This window comes from Cavia porcellus, unplaced genomic scaffold (genome assembly GCF_034190915.1).
Source record: "Cavia porcellus strain 051 isolate PalLab524CR breed Dunkin Hartley unplaced genomic scaffold, mCavPor4.1 scaffold_9, whole genome shotgun sequence".
Classification (NCBI taxonomy): domain Eukaryota; kingdom Metazoa; phylum Chordata; class Mammalia; order Rodentia; family Caviidae; genus Cavia; species Cavia porcellus.
In genome coordinates this window covers 34,934,581-34,958,622 of record NW_026947492.1, presented here as the reverse complement: position 1 = coordinate 34,958,622, position 24,042 = coordinate 34,934,581, and the positions used below count along the sequence as shown (strand labels likewise).

General features: G+C 36.0%; 1 protein-coding gene across 3 annotated transcripts in view; it reads right to left on the bottom strand.

Annotated features, from left to right (window-relative positions):
• The window catches only part of Pgr (progesterone receptor), a 71,475-nt gene that overhangs the window by 44,731 nt on the left and 2,702 nt on the right, over positions 1-24,042 (bottom strand). For all 3 annotated transcript variants that reach the window (XM_063256190.1, XM_063256189.1, XM_063256188.1), the window contains exon 2: positions 23,173-23,324. In XM_063256190.1, the coding sequence (XP_063112260.1) occupies positions 23,173-23,324 (152 nt within the window). The remainder of the gene's footprint in view (positions 1-23,172; positions 23,325-24,042) is intronic.

Below are 24,042 nucleotides of genomic sequence, written 5' to 3'. Positions count from 1 at the left end.
CAGCAAGTGCATGAGTGTCACTGAATGTCACGATGCTTCCAACTTGCTCAGTACTTTACCTGTGCCTTCAGGTGATAAATATTAAAAATTAAACATTTTTGAAGTGTAGTTGAAAATACCACAATGATGCATTGCCCTTAAAACACCTCAAATACTCTCCCTCACCTTGAGCATATTTAGTCCATCTCTCTTGCCACTTTCTGAAGAAGTTCTGTAAGTCCACTCTTGGGTCTTTAGTGTCCTCATCCTGGCTGCCTTGGTGTCATGAATCAATTCCAAACATTTACCTTCCGTGGTCATTGTGACTTTTGGGAAGCTCTGGAAGTCTCACAGTGTCAGACACAGAAAACATAGATGAGGGCACAGCTTTGTGATTTTTAAAAGCCTGACACTCAGCAGCGGCATTCACTGTATTTGTTGTCACACATAGTAAAGACACATGAAAGGGATCTTCCAAAACTTCTTTGGAAACTGGCAAGTGTGTCCAAAGTAAGAGAGTATTTTGAGGAGCCCAATGGCAGTGTGTCTTCTACTGTAATAATTTTTAAAAAAAAATTTAAACACTCACCTTATGTTTTAATCACCTTTTATGTTTATGCATTTGAACATACATGAAAAACAAGTAGAATGCAATTCTTATATGTCTTCTTGAAGAAAAAAAAATGTTTAGCAGTTCAGTGTTTAAAGTTTGAGGAGGAAGAAAAACTTCAGATAACTGAGAGCTATGATATGAAATCACTACTTGAAGAGGTGGCCCAACTCATACCCCAGGGACAGCTCTTACCAGACTGGAATGTCTGTAAGAAATGTGAAAGTTAGTCCATTTTAAGTTAGGATCATTTTCCACACTAAGTATCGGACCATTAAAGCTGAAAAGTGGATACATAACCCTACAAGAAAAACCTGAGGGATACAGATAGATGTTGATCTTCTCTTTGCAATTTTTTGGCCCAAGAAATGTTGCAGGCAGGCAGTTCCAACTAACCCAACCAAGATAAGTTTTTATTGGGCTCAGGCACTGCTTTTGTTCCACAGTTCTTGGCCAGGGTGCAGAGCCACCAAAAAGGCCAGGGACATACAAAGGGTCATTTCTCTCATGCAATTAGGTAGCTGGCTGAATATTTATTCTCCTGGATGGTAAAGAGAGCTCAGGCACCAATGTCTAGGTTGGAAATATTAAACTGTTAAACTTTGGGATTAAAAATCCAGCATAATCAATTGCTACCTCTTTTCTACAGCCAACAGCTCTCAGCTTTTATACTGGTTTTGAGAAGGAAATCCACATCCAATTCCACTGGCTTATTCCTTATTTTTATGTCTCAAACTGCACACTGCTGCTTCTCCTCAGTCTAACATAACGTTGTCAGGATGCAACTCCACAGATCACCCTGTTAAACCACGCAGAGCTCTCCATTTTCAGACATCCTCACCATCTGCCCACCTCTTCACTACTGCAAGTTAGAAGACATCCAGGAGCACTACTAAAGTATGAGCTACTCCAAATAGGAATCCTGATGAGGCCTCTGAGACTGTCCTCATTTCTGACAATTTATTAGCTTCTTTTTTTTTTTTGTCTTTTTCATTTTTATCGGTACCAGGGATCGAACTCACGACCGCCTGCTTACAAGGCAGGTGCTTACGCCACTGAGCTAAATCCCCAGCCCCTTATTAGCTTCTTGAAATTTTATTCATCTTCCAAATTTTGGGTTAACTGCTCCCATTTCATCCAACTTGACCACCCCCAGAAAAACTTGGACATATTTTTCTGTATACCACCAGCATATTTGCATATATATTCCTATATAAATACTGTGTGCCTCTCTTGCTTAGATTATGGGAGGATAGATGTTTGTCTTTTGATTCTTACACTTTTTCTTTTTTTATTGGTATCGGGGATTGAACTCATGACTGCCTGCTTGCAAGGCTTGCTTATGCCGCTGAGCTAAATCCCCAGCCCCTGTCTTTTGATTCTTTAACTCTTGTAGTTGAAGGTTTGACAAATGTTGGTTGGATAAATGTATACATAACTATATTTGTTTCATTTATAGTTATATAGTTATACTAAACAATATAAGGTCTACTAAAATGCCTTCATCATCCTGTTCTGATCAGTTCTATACTATTTTGTTTTGTATGAATTCATTGTATGTAAAGATATAGACAACTATTCGGAAGAAAACAAGAGACAACATGATTGACAGTGAAGATCTCTGGTTTTCTTGTTTTGAAATCTGTATTTCTTAATTGTTATGTTATTAACTGTTTCGTTATCTTTAATTTTACCCTCTTTAAAAATAAAAAGAAATAAAATTTTAAAGAACCTAAAAATATCCAGTATAAGGTCTACAGTGTTTTGCTTTTTGTCATGGCTTACTCCAGATTTTTTATTCTTTTTTAACATTTTGAAATTACAGAATGTCTTTTCTTTAGCAAATCTGCCTATAAAGTAATGAGTTGCATATGGAATATAACAAGTTTCTATTTGACACACTGTTTGCAGAGTTTTCATTATCCCCAAAGAATTATGTTTAATGAACCAGAAAAAGGGATTGTTGAATAATTTTATCTATCTATCTATCTATCTATCTATCTATCTATCTATCTTTCTATATCATTTCTACTTGCTCTCCATCTTTAACTTTAAAATGCTGCTATGGTTAAAAGATTATATTATGTAGCCAGGTGTAGTGGTGCACACTTGTAATCCTAGAACTCAGTAAGCTGAGGCAGAGGACTGCCAAAAGTTCAGAGGCAGCCTAGGCTACACATCAAGTTCAAGACCAGCCTGAACTACATAGAGAAACCCTGTCCAAAAAACAAAACAAAACAAATTATAAAAAAAGCACTATTAAAATGTGATTTGATAAATTAACTGTCTAATGCCAAATGACTAATAAAGATCCATTTTAACTGAAATGAAAGTGCTTCATTATAAACTAGAAAGAGGCTTATCTATAAAATGAAAATATCTATGTCCCATTGACTCTTAATAAGAGCACAGATGGATCATTCTGGTAAAGATGGCAGTTAGATAAGAGTAGATTATAGAGGCTCCCTGAGACAGACAGCTCAGATGTTGAAATAACACATAGTGGGGAGGCCCGGACAGAAAGAGATGGATTCTCTCAAAGCTGGAAGAACCTAAAAAGAACCAGTGAAACATGCAGTCCCAGGGCTACTCTTGAGGCAGCTAAGATTCTGTGCTCTCGTGTGCCCGAATTCCCGCTGCTTTGACTCACTGGAACTGTAGTCACACTGAAGTGGAGTCACACTAAAGTCGGAGGTCTGCGAGCCCAATGGAGAACGGAGCTGGCACGGGACCTGCATTGTCCTACAGTGAGTGCCAGAAATAAAACCCTTCCACGGAAAAGGGGCACCAATGGGATGACATTTTGGAATCAGGCAGGACTGGCAAGAACAAGCAATAGCAGTGACATCATTCAGTTGTTCCCTTCCCAGACAAGACTGGTGGGGTATGCTTGGCTTGGGTCACTGCCCTGGCTGAGACCCAATAAGTTGTCTCAAACCAATTCCCTACACGAGGTGCACACTAATGCAGTGAAGGCCTCAGCAGGTTGACTGACCCGGAGGGGAGGAGCCAGCATACGCCACCCCTGTTTGTACTTTAATAACACATTGGAGTGGGCAGGATCACCTAGCCAGAGTACTTCAGAAGAATCATAACCAACAAGGAAAGGGACTGGACCTCCTCTATACATCTGTATGGAAGAAACAAAAAATATGAGAAGAGGAAGCAACAAGAAAAAGTCCCCAGTCCCCAACCCTGAGAACATGGATCCAGGAGGGGGAAATACAAAAGAGATTGAGGATAGCAAACATGCAATATCAGACACAGCATCAGTGGACATAAAGAGATATCCTCAGGACCTCATAGAGGAGTTCAAATGTGAAATATTTAACCAAGTAAAGCAAGATATAAGTAGACTAATAAAAGAAATGCTAAGCACCTCTCAAGACACAGACAGAAGAATGGAGGAGCACAAAAAAGGAGAGAAATGTTTGATAAAGAAAACAGAGAATACATAAAGCAGGTTCAAAGAGATTATCAAGAAATAAAAAAACTCCATTGAAAGCTGGCAAAACTGCTTGAAAGAAACCAAGGATAGATTACCCAAACTGGAAAACAGGCTTGCAATGTGGGATCATAAAAGGAAAAGTTTCTGAAAAATAACAAGGAAACAGGGAGTAACAATACAAAGGCTAGAAGACAACAAGAGGATGTTTAACTTAAGAATAAAAAATGTGAATGAAAAAGTGAAGAAGCAAACAAAGGAACTACAAAGGCTATTCACAGAAATAATTAAGGAAAACTTCCCAAGTATAGGAAAAGGAAATGATATTCAGATGTATGAGGCATACAGAACTCCAGCTACCTACAACCAAAACAGAGTTACACCCAGGCATATGATAATCAAGACCCCAGAAATTCAATATAAGTACAGAATATTAAAAGCCATCAGAGAAAAGAAACAGATTACCTATAAAGAAAAACCCATCAAAATCACGGCAGACTTCTTGACACAGACCATCAAGTCAAGAAGAGCTTGGAGTGAAGTATTCCAAGCCTTGAAAGAAAATAACCTCCTGTCCAGATTGATGTACCCTGAAAAACTGTCTCAAGAAATTAATGGAGAAACAAGATGCTTCCAAGACAAAGAGGAACTTCAGGAATTTGCAACTATCAATCCAACTCTACAGAGAATACTGAAGGACATTCTAGAGAGAGAAAAGTACCAGGATTCCAAGAACAGTGGCAGAGAGGCCTCAATGAATGGATCAGAAAATGGAATGAAGAAGAAAAGCAGACAACTAATGGCAGAAAAAGAGCACAACAGAAATGAGGCAGAGAAGGTTGGCTATACTCTCTAATATAGATGGCCTTGATACACTAAACACTAAAAAGAGAGAGAGAGAGAGAGAGAGAGAGAGAGAGAGAGAGAGACAGAGAGAGAGAGAGACAGAGAGAGAGAGAGACAGAGAGAGAGAGAGACAGAGAGAGAGAAACACAGGCTGAGTAGATCAGGAGGTAGGGTCCACCAAGAAACTCTTTATAGGAAATATAACTAACCTGAAAAAGGGTTTATAGACCAAAAATCAAATATGAGAAAGTTATCTTTCAATGCTATCTGTGAGAAAGTTATCACAATGCTATCTGTGACAGGGAATCAGAGAGTAATAGGGGCAACTAGACCAGCATTTGTGGATAGGTTGGAAAGACAGGCTTTAATAGGCAAAGGAATACAACTAGAGATCAAATCCAGGAGGAAGAAGGTTCAGAACCACTTAGGTAAATAGCAGGTTGCCCCCCCCCCCATCTAAAAACTGAGGTGTTGATGAGACCAAAAAATGCACAGTGCACCCTGGGGGAGTGAAAGGGGAGGAATAGTCTTAAAAAAGATGGCAGAAGATATTATTAATAAAGTATCAGGATTTAAAGCCCATATTACTCGCATAGCTCTGCTTAGATAGATTGTATTCTGTCCCAGTTTGTCTACTTGCACTAGATTTGAGGGCATAGACAGCTATCCCAAAAATAACAGGATATAGTACAGTAATCATCTTTAATTTCCTATTAACTTAATCTGGATCCCTGTATAACTTATACTGTTTTACCATGACTGATCTTAGTTAAGTCTGGTTTGTTTGATTGCTGTTTGGTATTGACAGATTTTATTCAAAACTGTTATGATTGATAGTATCAAGTATGAGGAGTACAGGCAACTACACTGAAGATGACAAGATTCACTACGATACCCATTCTGGTTTGATTACTACCTTTTTTAGAAGTTTTACACTATCTATAAAGTTGTGTTTTTATTAATATTGTTATGTACTGCTATATTCAATTATACTATGTCTGATGATATAGACAATTCTATTGAAGATAGCAAGAGACAACACAGTAACCATGGCAGAACTCGTTGTACAGTGGTTTTATGTCTTTTGCGTTTCACATGTTTATAGGAATATGTTTTGTTTCATTTCTCCCTTTAATATAGAAAGGATAGAAACACATGTTAAGATTCATGCATGCATAGAACCTATAAGTTTATGATAACTGATCTTATAATGTATGATGAAATGAACAAATACTTTAAAAAAAAAGAGACATTACAATACCCAGTGCTGATCCCCATAGTGTCATGATGTAGCAATACTATTACTCTTTGTTAAGAGTGATTTTAGCCTGTTTAACTTCAGCATAAATGAAGATATGGATAACTGCATGTATGTTTAAATGTACAGAATTGATAACCATATTACTTTTTGTTGGATAGTTGAACAGAACTGTTTGCAGTCTTCTTGTCTGAATCCTCACTTTGTATGTTTCACTTTTGTATCTTGAATAACTATTTGTAAGAGGACAATATCTAATTGTCCACTAGCGATCTCTTACTGTTTATTTTTTCTTTGAAAGTATGTATTATTTCTATCTGTTTTGTTTTGTTTAGTCTTTCTTTAAATAAAATTAAAAAAATAAGAGCACAGATGAATAGATTTCACTTCAGTTTGAGAAAGATTAAAATTTTTCATGTTTTTTTAAATAGAAGAGGGAACTATGTAGGCAAATAACAGGAGAAATGAATCTGTATGTTTGACAGGCAGAAGAATAAAGTACAGTCAGCACAGTATGACTCATTGCAGGCTTGAGACAACATGAGCTGGTGATATTACAGTGCTGTGGAAAATAAGTAACAGAAAATTTCTACATTATTCCATTAATATAAAGTTCCCAAAACACCAAAACCATTGATAATGTGCAATGTTGGGCTAGTGCTTACTTATAGGTAACGGTTGGAAGGGTTAAAATGGGGCTTATGGAATCCTAATGACTTAAAAAATGTTTGATCTGTTGAGAATAACATAGTTTTAATTGCTTAGTGATAATTCATGAATTCTGTAGGTTTGATTTGAGTGTTTTCTGAATATATTTGTCAATAAAATGCTTCTTTTCTATTCTTAAATGATTCAACTGAAAGGACAATCTTGGGCGGGGGCACTGTGATCCTACAAAATCTGAATAGGACTAATCACTAAGTCCAGAGGCTAAGAGGCACCATCAAAAATGGCCAAAGATTAGAAGCATCTGCTGCATTACAGAGTTAGAGCAGGAGGTTCCCAAAGAAATCTCTCCATGATTCCCTTCACAACACCTCACTGATGGAAGCATACTGTATCATCATCCACCAACCACAGAACTCCAGGATGATCCCATCCACTTGCTGTGTGCACCTGTGCCCTGCCCTCTTGATCTTTCTTCCCACGCCTGGCCCTGAAAGGGTCGCAGAGAGCTGCCAGTCGACTAGGAATAAACAGAGAAGAAGGTGATCTTGTGCCTTCTTCTAGCTTCAAGCCCGTCATGTAAATACTGAACTGGGGCAAAGGAGAAATTTGAAATTTGATGGAAAGTTGGAATTTTCATATAACACTGGCCTGAGTTACTAATTATTGACAAGAAACTGGTCTTCTGACTAAACATTATGGAGCTGGCCTAGGATTTCGAGCCAAGAAATGTTGGAACCATCCTACAGCTTTACTTTTACAAGTTATTCTAGAGTGAATATTTAGAAAAAAATAATATATATGTAAAATAAATATGTGATTATTTTACTCTTATTAGAAATATAAGCCAGAAATCATCAGTGGGAGGCAATCTGGTAACCTTCCGTACCACTCTTCAGGATCTATGAAAAGACACAGTGCATGGAGACAGTTTTGACTTAATAGGAGGACTTGGGAGGTAGAAAGACACGAGGAAAAACCAGGAATGATACCAGACAGCCTACAATGCCCACCAGGCAGCTCTTACAGAGTAACCTGGCCCAAGATGTCTATAGTAAGTGACACTGATAAGTATTAGTGTAAATTTATGATTCCCTCACTTTTTAAAAAAGACATATTTGCTAGATCTGTCTACTGAAAGTGTCCAAAAGTAAAAATAATGCCAGCAGCAACAGACACTTGGATTCAGATGTTCAAGCCTAATATTATCACCCCAAATTAACCAATGCTTCTTGTAGCAATGGCTGATCAAGGACTAGGCAACAGATGTATAATTTGAGGCCTGAGGTCTGCTCTAACAGATAATTTGATTTTCTTGAAGGCTAATAAAATTGTGTCACAGCCACGCTGATTCCATGGTGTGAATACAGTATGTTCCCTCCAAAATTCAAGTTGAAATTTAATCCTCATTGTGACACAGTTTGAGGATAAGGTAGACCTATAGCAGGTGATGAGCTCGGTGCCCTCCAGAATGAAATCAGTCTATCCACGTGACTGATACATTAACAGACCAGCGGGTTAAAGGACTAACGCAGGAGTGGATCTGCTAGGAAAGCCTGCTTCTCAAGGGCTCTCTTGTATTCCTCATCTTACCACGGGATGCCCTGTGCTACCTCAGGACTGTGGTGCTAAAGCCATCAATAAGTACAGCCCCTCGAACTTTGACTAGAAATATGAACCAAAATAGACCTCTTTCCTTGGGAATTTACTCAGCCTGTGTTATTGTGTTGTTAGCAACAGAAAATGAGCTAATCTGTTATCTACCAGAGATAAGACAATTTGAACAGAGAATTAGCTCAAGTGATTAAAACACACTGAATATAAAAAGTCATGTGGACATAATGATATGTAAGAAAGAAAAGAAGAAAGAAACAAATCTTACTGTAAACCACTGGAGGTTGTTAAGGTATAAATTCATTACTTTAAATTTGGTAACAAAAATAAATAATTAAGAACTTTTAAATTTTCCATTATAAGTTGTATTTTAAGATTACCAAATTGCCTTATGGATGCAGGAAAAAAAACTATAAAAAAACTATGTAGACCCAATAAAATCAGAAGGGATAATAAAAGTAGAAAATCACCCTTTTGTGACTCCGATTAAATGATCACCACTTGTGAAGTCTGAACAATTAAAATATTTCATTTTACAACTGCCTATCTCTGTGAGATCACATTTTCTTCATATAATTTAACCAAAACAAAGATTGAATGTAGATGTAGGTAGATACAACAATCCAGATGTCTTCTATTAAGATGGACTTATAAAATTATAAAGTAATGCTATTCTTGACACTAAAGTTTTTAGTTTGGCAAGTTATTATCTAATTATTTTGCTATTTTTTTCAAATGAGGGAATCAAAATTTCAAAAGTTACCAGATCAGTTTCTAATATGGTAAATATCAGCAGGTAATCCACATATACAAAAGGTCCTTGGGTTCTCAATTTTTTTAAGTAAAAAGGGTTATTAGACCAAAGTGTTCAATTATTGTCAAAATGTTTAATTTAGTTATGTGGTTAAAAAGTCAGAGAAATATAAGTTGTTGGAGTTTCTACAAACAGTCGATCTAGACTCCTCCAAAATGTCAAAGTTCTGAAAGAGACAGAGAGAGAGAGAGAGAGAGAGAGAGAGAGAGAGAGAGACAGAGAGAAACAGACAGACAGACAGACAGACTTTTAGATTGAAGGAGGCCAAATAGAACTGAGAATTATTCATCAAGAGAAATACCAAGTTAAATCCTTAATTGAATCTTGAGTGAAAAATTAAATCTACACAGGATATTTGGAGAAATTTTAATACTGGCTGAATATTAGAAGAATTATTGCATCAATTTAAATTTGAGTGTTGGTAATATTGTAGTTGTAACAGAGACTGTTCTTCTCTATGGAATATAAATTTTGAATCCTTGAGGGATGAAATTTCATGATGCCTACAACTTTGTTTCAAACAATTGAGTACAAAAATTCACTATATCATTCTTTCAAGTTTTCAGGGTGTTTTTCTGAACTCAAAGTATTCTAGATTTGTGTTGTTGTGACAGGGTCTTGCTACATAGTTCAGATTGGCCCTGAAATCACTATGGTGCCCAGATTGGCCATGAACTCTCAGCAATCCTCCTGCCTCAGCCTCCTGAGTTCACCAGCATACCTGAGCAGAAGCCAAAGTATTCTGAAGATACACATAAATTGAGACAAAATTTTATACCAGTTTTTCATGTTAGTAAATGAGGGGTTCTCACGTAAAACTAGAATGAAGTGGAGAGGAAAGAATATCTGGCAGAGCTGAAAGAGAGCTAGACCATAATGAATCAGTTAGTGTCCTGGTACAGGAACTAAGAGCTTTTTAAAAAAATAAAGCTGAAGGACAAAGAAGTGTAAGGGGAGGGGAACAGGGAAAGAAAGCAAAATTTTATTGAGCGTATACTAAGAAATTAACTGGTTACTTTATGTAATCCTGCAATAAAACACATAAATACAAAGGTAATTTGATTTTCCAAAAGAGAAATGGGTAGTATGCTGCTTAGGACCACCTGGGGACAGAGCAGAGCTAATAAATCTTATGGCAGAGAAAATGCCAGCCAGAGATGAGAGACACGGCACTGGGCAGAGGACCGCTGGGCAGAAGTGACCACACTGGCCAGCAGCAGGGAAGAGAAGGGCAGCTCCTGTCTCTCCTGCCAAAAGGCTGCCAAACTTTAAGCATACAGTACTCCATAAGCACAAATGTGAATCAGAAGCAAGTACTTCAGCGCAGCTTTGGCAAATCCCTAAACTCCTGCATAAATAAGAATATATGTGGTCTTTACCTAGGAATGGACTCAACTTAATGGAATTCCTATCAATCTCAGCTTCTAGGGGGCATCCAATGACAGCTCAATTTTTTATTTCTTGGAAATGAACCAGGTTTCTTTGGTCCTACTTTAACTCGTGCAATAATTTATTTTAAGCAAAATTCTTTAAAAATTTCTGATAAATTCAAATATTAACTTTTTAATTATTCTTTTTGATGTATAAAGTCAATGTTTTATTTAACTGCTAAGTCTACTATCTATGTTTTCTAGCCTATTTAATCACTTGGTACACCACTTACAAAACAGTTCAATTGTTGTTTTAAAGATTAATTAACAACAATGTATGTAAGACCTGTGGACCATTACAGACAAAATAAGTGCTTAATAGGTAGTAATTATTACAGTTCAGTAAGCAAATACTTATACTAGCATTGTTCCAGGAGTTGATACATGATGCAATATAAAATCAAAGGCTTATCTTCTATAATTAATAAATACACTTGCTGGATTTATTTTCAGTTTCTTTTTCAGAAACACTTATTTTTATGGCTGGTACATCAATACTGCCTTCATTATATTTGTTATCAAACTCTAAAACAATAACATCATGTGCTTTAATAAACTGACATAAGCTCAGCACCATCAGTATCTGCACCATGAGAAAATTATCTACTCCTGTAATATAGAGATAAAGGTAAACATTATATAAGCTACTATATTGATTTTAGGAGCTAAATTAAATATTGTCATAACTGGTACATAATAAAAACTGTAAATCACAGTTTGTAATTTTCATCAGTTTGTCCTCTTCCCTTCATTTTAAAGTAACCTCTCAAATATAACTGGTATATTTTCTGCTCTCTATTCTCTGCTCTCTATGTATATAACTGGTTTTATTTTCTGCTCTCTATGGATTCCAGTATAGATTTTTAACTCCATTATTGCAGTTTGGATGTCATATTTTTTAAATCTCATCCAAGCAATACCTTCTTCTCATCTATTTCTTTCCTTATGACATTCATTCTTGCTTCTCAGACACTGTTTTATTTTTTAAATAATTACTCAAATCATGTTTCTTACCCATATATTTTTCCTGTTTCTTTCAGAAAGTAAGTTTCAATAATGCATTTTCTAGAGCAAATGTGCTTATTACTGTTAGGAGTCTTAAAGTAGACAATGTGACCACACTCAAGTGCTCATTGGGAGACTGGCCATTATGAAAGAGTAGTATGCTTCAGGTTACGCCCGGCGCTGGAAGTCAGAATGAGCTAAATGAGAGAAGGAATGCCAGGAAATGAAATTAGAAAGAGCCAGTCACCAAGATACTGAGCTGTGGCTTGGATTCTCTGAGCATAGCAGGGAGCCAGGAACAGTGAAAGATCAGATTGTGTTAGCCTTAGAGAACACTGCAAGAGCTTTGATTTCTGTGACAAAAATATACTGACATTTTTGGAGAGTTTTGAGAAGAGGACTGAATGATATTTTAATAGAATTCTTTTGTCATTTAGGATGAGAATAGAATCTAGGAGGCAAAAGAAATGAGAGGACAGAGAAGCTGTCATGGTAAATCCAAAGGGGGACCATGGTGGCTGGAACCATAGTGGTCAGTGGAGGTGGTGGCGAGGGGCCAGATTCTGATATATTCAGAGGGGACAACTGGTTTATGGAGTTCTACTTGATGACACATTCAAACATTTAATCTTTATTAGGAGTTAAACCATCCATGTTACCAGCCAAAATTACTTCTTTTTCCTCTTAAATTTCTGCCTGACAATGGATCAGCTTTTCATGCATCCTTCCTGAAATTACCTCTCCTGTTCTTTTTCTAAACAAAATAATCCCTCTGCTTTTCTTCTAATCTCTCTCCAAATCAATCACATATATTTTAACTTCTAATACACCAAGTTTTACGTAGGCTTAACTAGACAGACCTGACAACTATTTAGCTAACCAGTAAGCATTCAAAAAATGTAAAATACCACATCCTATATACATAAGAATGTTTTTAAAACCTCAGCTGTTTGACCAAACATACCAATAAAAATATATAGAAAATATGAAAAATCTATAACACTATGTTGCCACAAGGTGGTTAAAATCATTATGCTACTTTGATAAAAGTTTGTAACATTTTAGGTGTACATGGTGGCACATTCCTGTAATCCTAGCACTTGGGAGGCTGAGGCAGAGGGACTGCTGTGAGTTCGAGGCCAGCCTGGGCTACAAAAGTGAGTTCAAGGTCAGCCTGAATTAAATAGCAAGACCTGGTCTCAAAAAGACAAAAAGAAAAAAAAAAGAGTTCATAACATTTTATATACATGTAGTTAATTTTCCCTCATATTTGTGCAATCTGTTTTTCTTCTTTAGTATAGAAATGTTGATATCCTCAACGTTGTTTCATTATTTTTTCAAGACTCTGCTCAGTTGTCTTGAGATTCTGTTTATAGTTCTTCAAAGTCTCTGAGCTTCATGTGACGTTGACTTTAAAAATGTAGAAATATATGGATAAATAATTGTTTTTGATCATTATTTATGTTTAGGCCTATATATGTATAAGACTAGGCTAATGACAGACTTTTAAGTCTTTTCTGATAAATCTCGTAACAAATTATTACTTCCATGTCTTCACTTCAAACACAGAGCCAAATGGTATGGTACCAGGACAGCATTTTAGTTTCTGAAGTTGGGCCAAACTGGGTTTGATTATTAGCTTCACCTCTAATGATTTTAGGACTATTACCTTTCCTCTTTGTCTCTAATCTTAATCTGAAAAAGGGGGTAGTGGTAACTTCTAAAACAACTCCTCACAGAGAACTCAAGGAGGTAACGAGCACAGGTCTGCTTATAGTTATATAAAAACACAAAATGTTAGTCACATCTTCCTTCCATGTCCTTCATAAGTTTTTAGAATTCTTCTTGGAGGATGAATTACTGGTAGGGGTGATAGTCTACCAGCCCTCTACACTAACAATAGTGCTTCAGGAACTGGAAAATCACTTTTTCTCAGCAAAGGACTGACAGTCCCCTCCCTGTTGATCCAGATGACAGAGTTTTTAAAGTAGTCTTAGATCTGGCCTCCCTAGCACAGCTTTCCATTTTCCCCATGGTTTCTATAATTAACTTTCTTAAAAGCAAAGGTTCCATGTCACCTTCCAGTTTAAAGATCCTGCTTCCCTAGTTTGTGAAACACTTTAAGAGCCAGCTGCACAGCTCAATTTAATGTAGATTTCAGAGTCCCTCTGTAGAGATTTTAATTTGGAATGTCTAGAGTGAGGTTCGACAATCTTCACCTCAAACCAAGAGCACCCCAAGGAATTGTGAAGCAAACAGTTCGAAGAACAAAGAGAGAACACTGGTTCACCAGGCAAAATCTAAAGTAGATCAGAAGCTAACTTTTGGATTTACTCTTTTGAGATGAGTAAAGTCATAGTATGAAGGTATCAGGTAGACAGTTGGATATAAATCTGGAGTTCGGGGGGGGGGGGTCCGAGTTGGAGAAAAAAGTTAGGAGCGATCGATCAGTCACGGGTGATCTACCTAACGTCACATGACTAAATCAGCTCGCCAAGGAAGTAGGCACACACAGAAGGGGATGGGTCCAAATACTGAGCTGTGAGCCTCAGATGTGGGAACCTAGAGAAAAAGATTCTGAAAGGGAGCCAGTGTGTGTAGTATCCTGAAAACCAAATGAAAAATATACTTTCAGGAAGACAGAGTGATCAATTATCAAATAAATACACTAATAGGTCCAGGACACGGGATTGAGAAGCACTCACTGGATTTATCAATGAAGTAACCTTGACAAGAAAGGTTTCAGTGGAATGTCAGAGGCATAAAACTTAATTGGATTAAATGTAAGAGAATGTGAAAAGAAAGAAGAGTTTTGCTACAAAAAGGGAAAGAAAAATTGTTGGAGGCTAAAGTGTGTGAGTAAATTAAACAGGCATATTTTGGCAGTATTTTAAGATAGAGAATGTTTGCATGGTGATAGGAGCGATGCAACAGACAGGGAAATTACATAAGGGGGTCAAGGGAATGTTTCTGATGTCTACCTTGAGACCGCAGCAGGTCCCTGGAACAGCACCCACAGGAAGGCTGCCCTTCAGTCGAGAAGGAACAGTGGATTCCGGGTCAGGTGCTACCTGAGTATAAGGATACGACCTAAAACTCCAGAAAGTTTCCTCAGAAAATTAGGAAGCAAGGCCATCAGCTGAAAGGGCAGGAAATTACTGGAAGGCTAAGGAACACAGGAGCCCCCCAGATCTCACAGGAAATAAGTAGACTGTTTTCAGGACAGATTAGTCATGACAGCGATTTTTATTCTGCCTCCCAATTATGCAATTTCTTTCCCCCCAAAATTCAGCTGGTATACTTCTACTCTTTGTGACATCAGTCAGATTTCAAGACAAATAATTAGGATGAAGGGACAGTAGACAATAGATGAGACATAATGTATTCCTTGAGAGAAGGTTTTTTATGCTTCAATCTCAGGTCTGCCATTTATTTGCTTATGCAATTTAATTTTTTCTGCCTCATCTAATAAATTTAGCCATGCTCCTGGCATGTGGTAAGCGTTAAATAAATGCCGCAATTATTATTAAATACTTTAAGAACTGAACTACTGAAACCTTTTAGAACATCATTTAGTAAGTAAAAAAAAAAACCTATTTCCAAGTATTTATGTATGCAGCTATGACTTTTTTATTTTTAGGGTGGATGGGTACTAGACATTGAAGTGAACATTTTCACTGAGGTAGATCTTTGGTCTTTTTATTTTATCTTTTAAATTTAAAACGAGATCTCACTAAGTCACTAAATTGCCTAGGATGGACTGGAAATTGTAATTTTCCTGACTCAGCCTCCTAGATTTCTGGGATTACAGGAATGCACCACCATACCCAATCAGTCTTTGGAACTTTTATATACTTTCATATCAAAATCAAATAATAGAATCATTCCCAATGGTGCTTTTCAAAATTATCTTTACATAACAAGAGTCTTTCAAAAGGAAATTACTTCCTTTTTTCTATCAAAAATATTTTCTCAGCTTGAAGGGAAAGATTAAGTGTCCCATCTGCTATGTATCTTCTAAATAGCATTCTATTGAGGAATTTATCATCACAGACAAAGTCACTAATTTAGAATATATATCCTCCTATAAAGGAAAATGTGCTGGTCACCTTTAAATTTCAAGATTCTCTTAAGAGTACTGTCTAGTGAAAAAAATATTGTATGGTAAAAGAGACTTTATAGCCAGACCTCATTATGTTGCTAAAATTCTATTCATTTCCTGAATCTTTAGTTAAAAATTAACCACAGTGTTCCAAATGTGACATTTATATGTATTAATTCTCTAGGATGCATCTAATTATTATGTATCATAAACACATACTACAGAAAAATAAGTAAGTTCAAAACCACTGTAATGACATTTTTCAGGTTTACGTAAAGCTTTACACTATCTGCTGCAACACATAGCTTTGTCTCTGAAGGAAGCAGGAAAGGGATTGGATGTCATATGTAATGTTACCTATAGTCTCTGCTTGACATCTTTTTTATCATCACAGCAACAATCCTGTCAGTATTTTAAAGTTTTCCATAAAAAGTTCCGCATAGTACAGAAAGCAGTTAATATTAAAGTACGCCTTTTCTATACATCTTTCTTGATTCACTAAAACAGCTGTATTGCATTATTCAGTCATCACCTACCCATAATAAAACTCTACCATAAGACATCTTATGATCATGTTACCTCAGGTCTTGTAATTCTCAAATAGCTCCTGTCCTTCAACTAGCTTTTCTTCTCTAAAGTAGAAAAAGGAGGGAGGCTGACCAGAGAAAAAAAGCAGGAAACCCTGAGTAGTCTTAACTTCCGCCAATCTCCCCAAATAAACTGGCAAAACTGGTGCCACCTACGCAGGTTTCCTAGACTTTGTGGTCAGAGGACCCAGAATGTTTTCCACTGATACCCAACCATGGTGACAGAACAACAGGTGCCAGCAGACAGACTCGGACTGCATCACAGATGCCCAGCCTCAGGCCACCAGGCTGCACAAACCTGCCCCGATCATTTGGCTGTAATGTGGCCTCATGTTTTGCTGAATTTTCAGTTTTTCACTGAGAGTTTTATGACAGTCATTCATTACAATATAAACCAAGAGAAATAAAATTATTCTTGATCCTAGTAAACCTTCCACACTATAATTTTTCCTAATTTTTTTTTCATTAAATCTTCAGCAAAGTTTTGGTAAATGATTATTTGACAAATACATTTAGCTGGCCACCAACTTCTTTGCATGGACTATTCCTATCAGGTGTATTAGGTAGAAAATCGGGTTATGTGGATTTTTGTCTGTCATTGTTAGCTGATGGATCCCCAAAGGAAGTTACAGTTTTCATTAGATGAAGTGAAATTTTTGAGTGCTTAAATTGCCTATCACATAATCTTATCCCTTACAAAAAATAAAATTGCAGCTGTTTGCCTTCAGATTTTGACAACTAAGTTGCCTTAGTCAATTAGAGCTGCTATAATATAATGCAATAAACTAGGTGGCTTGTAAGCAGTAGAAATGTATATTTTTTACTGTTCTGGAGAGAAGCCCCAAAAGAAGTCACTGGCAGATTTGGTGTCTGAGAGGGACTGTCACCTTCTTAGGTCCTCGTATGGTAAAAGGGATGAACTTGCTTTCTGTCTTCTCTCTGTCTGTCTCTGTCTGTCTCTTTCTCTCTCTCCATCTTTCTTTGCAATAGTAGCTCTAATACCATTCAGGAGGGCTGGATATGTTAAAAAATTTACAACTGTTTGTACTTTAGAAAGGTTATACAGAGCAATATCTTATCATAAAATATATTTAAGCAGCAAAATAAATGAATATTCTTATAGACTATAAAACATCCTCATGTAAATTCAAATCTGGTCTTGCTACTAAGTCAGATTAGGTACTACTGACAATTGAGAACATAACCTAGGGTTTGAAGGGGTTTTTGAACATCTTAATTGTGAGAGAAATTAGATCTATGTCTATTTTTAGCTTTTCCTGGTCTGGCTGGATTCCTTAATTCCTAATGCAAGGTGATCTCCAGCTTTTTGCTTCAACTGTCTATCACAAGTTTCATTCTGCACTAGTGTCTTTCAATATTCTAGGTTATCTAAAGGCCAAGTGGCAGATGTGGCTATTATGTAGCACTAGGGGAGCTGGGACCAGGCAGACCAGTGTGGAGTAGACAGGTGCCAAGTTCACACGCAAGCAACACCCCTTCAGTAACCACTGTCCTTCAGGGAGTGCAGGGGACTGGTTCCAGAACGACTTTCAGACATCACAATCTGAAGATGCTCAAGTCCCTGATGTAAAATGGTGCAGTATTTGCATATAAGCTACACATATCTTCCTGAATACTTTAAACTATCCCTAAATTTCTTATAATGCGTGAATGATGCAAACAACTATATAAATAGTTGTCATTATGTATTATTTAGGAAATAATGGTGAGAAGAAAACATGTCTTCTATGGCTTTGGCATAGCACATCAAAATATTCTCATGTCACTAGCTATAGAACAGATTGATTTTTGTTTTAATTTGGTTTCTTCTTCTTGGTTCTTTCTATGCTTGTCAAAGGCAAGGCTTACATATATATTAATTTTTGTAACACCATTACATAAAACCTTTGAATGCGGTAAGTATAAATGCATATGTGTGGAGTGGATAATTTAATGAACCAAATCATTATGGCAGCAGAAAAGAAGATAATTATGTAGCTCATTTTGAGCTATATCAAAACACTGAAATATAATCTAGAAAGAAGTAAAAGGTATATACCAAGGAAGCAAGTGCAAAAAATGCTTACTTGAGTAATGGTATAATTAGTAATACCTAACAAGAGGATTTTCACTTTGTAAAGTGCAGTTGGAACTACACACACATGCCAGTACTCAGTCATTGTAAGTAAAATATATGATATGTGACACTATTTGTTTTAACGTAACCCAAACAACATACTATACACACACACACACACACACACACACACACACACACACAAGTAAAGGATTTTAAAAATTGTATGAAAGGAAAAAGATTAATGATATTGAATAGAAAGGAGTTGTGCTTTATTGGTAATGTATTAATTTTTGAAGGAGAATATACTGGTCCAAGGCTCAATGGTCAAAGTAGAAACATAGCTGTTAAGACCATCATGAGCATCAGGTATTCCTGTTTCCCTAGTGGCTCCTACAGAGGTGTTAATATACAGATCCTGAAGGAGCACTAATAATCTGAGAGTACTCCATAACCAAGTACTGCACAGACCATACCAAATTCTCTCTTTGTAACTACCTCTTTTTTAGTATAGCGGAAGAGTACTTCAGTGTGTTGTGATACAAAATTTGTCCTTGAAACCAGCCTATTATTCATGTTAAATATTAAACGAGGAAATCTAAAGGTTGAGAAAAAATTGGCTAAAGTTTTGAAATAAAGTCTAGTGAATCACTACACAGTTATTTTTAGAGTAATGGGAAAACTGCCAAAATTTAGACTCTACTGGAAAGCAAACTAATAGCTTCTTAAGAGTCCAACTACTAGTCAAACAAATTATAGTGAAATGGGATAATTTTGTGGACTACCAAAGACAGAGAAAGCATAACAGCAATCTAAAGACAGAAAAAGAAATTTATATTAAAATTTAAAGAAGTTGTATGCTTAATATTGCTTTTTCAGAATCCATATCAAGAACTATGCTACTGAATTAGTTTTCCTATTAACTTATTATCAACTATATCATCAACTCCTGAAAAAATAACTTATTCATGAAAACATTTCTCTTCGGTTTCCTATGTAGCCTGTTTATAATAGCTCTAAATTCTGAGTTTCCACACTAAATCCAGCTTCTGACTGGGATGAAGGTAAGGTGTCAATTCTCTAGCTGTCAGTCTCTTGTACGATCTAATAACAATCATATTTTCATTTGGTTAATTGTTTATAAGTTGATTACATGTGCCTCATCCCCTATAAACTCCACCATAGCTGTGGCTAGCCTAATCTGTTATATTTTATTGTACCTTCACTAGCATTTAGCATAGCACATGCACATTAATACCCAAACTAATTTAGCGAAGGTAATTAATTCATATGAATTAATACATGAATAAGAATGAAGATAATACAATTAAAAACCATCAATACCTACATAGCCTCACGTCTTCTAAATAGTACATTTTAACTATATTAATTTAACCATATTACATCTAATGTACTTTTATAAATATTGTCAGAGTGCAGTATCCAAAGAATGAGAGTGTGGCATTATCAGTTATGTCTGGTTCATGTAGCAAATAGTTATTTATTGGAATGTCTAGTGTTTCTCTAGCACTAAGCTGTTCATAGCGCATACAGAAATAAAGAAAACGACTCTTTCCTTCACAGCACTGGTTCATTAGCCTGCCATTTGTAGGAAGAGCAGGTCATTTCATCTTGAAAGACATTAAGCAATTCTTGACCACTTCCTGGTTCACTTCAACCCTACAAGTCTTGGAAAAGGAATTCGACCAACTGCCTTTTCAGCTAACATATTTTAAACAGTTAGCCTAAGAAAAATACCTACTCTATTTTCTTACTGATATCTTTTTTCTCTATCTCAGTCTCATGCTTTTCTGTGCCATACATGTCATCATTTTTTTGGTGACTTTATAGCTTCTATCATTTATACTCCTAACTTAGAAGAGAAGTGTGGAAACTGGTTCTCAGCCCTTGTTTATGCCTTCTCATCGCCACCCTACATGTGAAGTTAATATATCCATTCATTGATATTACACATTTTTCCTTCTCCTTTGGAGTTCACTTTATCTTTCTAGATACATCAGTTCTTGGAAACATGTTTGACCACATTTCCTATTATAAGGAGCCCTGGCAGTTGATGGCAGACATCAGAGTCTGAATCTTGACTCTACCACTTCCTATTTGTGATTAAGACAGTTTAATTTCCTAGTTATTAAAGTGATAGAAATAATAATGGTTATGTTGCAAGGATTAAATTAGCTGAGATTTATAAACTGCTTAGTCATTGGCACACAGAAACCACTTTAGCATACCATTCTCACCACTGTTGACCACGGTGCTGTTAAGGTCCAGACTGCTGCCTACTGACTGTCAGGTACTGCCCATCCTGACTTCAAAACAGAGCTTGGACCAGCTCATCACACAGCTCTGTTTACTATGAGACTTCAAATGTGGTATTTCTAACTATAAAAGTTCTCCTACTTACTTTTCTCATTCCTGAAACTCTAGAAATTTCTCTCTATTCTCTTGGTGTCAATCATGGATTCTCTTTCAATTCACCCGAACATTAGCAATCTAAATTTCAACCTTTTAACTTTCACAATTTTCTAAGATGAACATTCAACTCTTATTCAGTGCAATCTTAGTCTATACAACTTTCTTCAATGTGTATGTTAAAGCCCTCCTTAATGTCTGGAGATCTTATTTGTTCTTAAATAATCACATGAGGATCTATTTTCTGTGAACATTTATAACTGCAGAACATCCACATTGCAACCCATAACCACCTCCCCTCTACACAACACAAACTACACAAATCTCTTATGCATTAAAGAATCACTTATGTGGCTGTTTAATGAGAATCTTTAAATATTTATGTGCATGTATGTTACTTCCCCAATCCTATTAAACGCTCCTTGAAGGTGAAAGAGACACCACTGGAACCCAACAATATGTGAGGCATTCTTTTAAATACTTTGTATATGTTTACTCACTTAATATTCATATGAACTCTAAAAAGTATTAATTATTATTATTGTCTGTATAAAAGACAGATGGAGATAAATTCAGGGATAGAACCTTCCACATAAATCTAAATATAAGCAGCATTTAATAAATGCTGAATGAATGAATCTTCTCAGAATGCTATAACCTTACTCTAACTTCATGGATAATTTTTCTACATTTATCTAAAGTACTTCTTTATAAACACTGCTGAATAAGGGTGATTTATTTCTACTACTCAAGATTCAAATAGGACCAGGCCAACAATGGAAATTCTACAAGGGTGAATTCTACAAGAGTGAATTTGGAAATAAATTTTATAATTCTGATGCTACTGTAATGATGATATGAAAACACTTATATTTTGTAGTTGAAATACTCTTTATTAGATACATCCACTTTATGAAGGAACTTTTGAGAATTAAGTGACACATATCTGCACAAAGCACTTATGATTTATAAGCACTGCAATTTCAAAATATTTAGCCTGTGTTTACTACGAATCATTTACTAACCAGTTGTATGATTTTTAGGAACTCTGATTTATGTCTTTGAGATTTGCTTATCTGTAAAAAGGAACTAAGCTCTAATAAACTGACCTTTTGGAGATTTTAAAGGGATTACTCACTTGTAAAATTACATTATTCTTAAGGCAATATTAAGAATGAAGGAATTCATAATGCAGAGGGAATGGTGTAGAACTCAAAGCCAGGAAAAATCAACTTTCCCATGCAACTTGCATCTTGAATTGACTACACCATGTGCACAGGGATGATAGATCACTTGACTTGCCCCATGTTCTCAAGTACCCTCTTTTAACAGTGCCTCAATCAATTTAAAATGCAACTAAACCTCTTGAACACATTTAGTATCAATCAAACATTAATAAATTCAAAAAATATATAGAGCACATATTTTTATTAGAAATGTCTTTGAAATCACCTTGTAATGAAAATCCTCCAGTTCCTCCCCTCCTGTTTATAAGTCAAAGGTTCTTGAAATTAGAAAACTTCAGAAGTAGAAGACATTATATTACTGTGAGGTCCACATTTTTCATTTGTTCTAAGCATTTTACTTCTATTCTCTTACATACTTAAAAATACATTAAACGAAAAGGAATTTAAGATTTTTGTTTGAAATTACCATTGCATAAATAAATATTCATGTAGGAAAACCATGCACAAAATTTGTAACTGCATCATATACATGTTTCATTAATATATATGTACCTGTTGTGTTATATATGTTAACTACATCATATACATGTGCTACATGTGCACATGTATACATAACTCATTAATATCCATATGTATATATAATTTCAACTAATAGCACTTTTATTCAAAATTTAAAATCATTTTACATGTATAATCGTTATGTAGTTCAAATAGCATTCAAACAAAGCTGATCTTTTTTTTTTTTTTTTTTGTCTTTTTCGTTTTTATCGGTACCAGGGATCAAACTCATGACTGCCTGCTTGCAAGGCAGGCGCTTATGCCGCTGAGCTAAATCCCCAGCCTCTGAACAAAGCTGATTTTGAAAGTCTACTGATTACCTAATAAAATAACACTGTCCTCAGAATTATGACTTGTGTTGGCTATTGAAAGTGTTAGAGTATGAAATTATGATACACAACCACATTCACTGTACAGTATTACAGTAAATATTACTGTTATGTCAGACATTTTAAATTATAGTGAAATATCACCATTTCTTAGAAGCAACAAAGGATAATTAATATTAGATGACCTTCAGTAACAATCAGACCAATAATTGAGAATCAGGAAAAAGAAGCCTACCTTCCATCGCCCTTTTAAAGAAGACCTTACAGCTCCCACAGGTAAGGACACCATAATGACAGCCTGATGCTTCATCACCACAGATAAGACAAATCTTCTGAGGCAGTGACTCGAAGCTGTACTGTGGGCTCTGGCTGGCTTCTGAATCCGGTCTTGAAACACAAAGCAAGTACTCCACTTATTTTTAGGTTCACTACCATGTTACTAAAGGTTTCTTAAAGCAGCTCTCATTAAGCTGAAGGGGGTTTCTAAAATTACACTATTATATTGTACACACTTGAAACTTAATACAATTCACACTGAGCATTTAATAGACCATGTGTAATCAAGTTCACCTGACTTGCAAAGTATTAGCCTTCATTAGTAGTACCAACATAGAAAGAACGGTAATTAGTGTAGCAATTCATGTTCAGGAAAGTTAACTTCTGCCAATCAATAAAACAGAAATCTTCCCTCAGAAGTCCTTACAGAGAAGCAATTTAGATTTTGACAAATGGAACGGTATGCCCTACCTGTATGGTAGGTAACAACACGGTTTGAAGAGTTCAATCAGCAATGCCTATTCTGAGTTTTGCAAACAACTATGCAACGACTGTTTAATTAGATATGCGTTGTGTGACTGCAGTGTTCTGTATACTATTTCTCCTGTTCATAGAATGAAAGGCTACCAAACTGAACATTCTTATTTTTTTCTTTTACGTTCCATTACTTCAGTATGTAAAAACTAAAACGTTCTTGAAACTATGTGTGTGACGAAAGTGGTCGGGAATCCAAAACCATATTAGACTATGGTGCACTGCAGTGATTGATGTTGAGTCAACAAACATATCACACTTAGAATTAATTTTAATCTTGGGATGCTTATGAAAC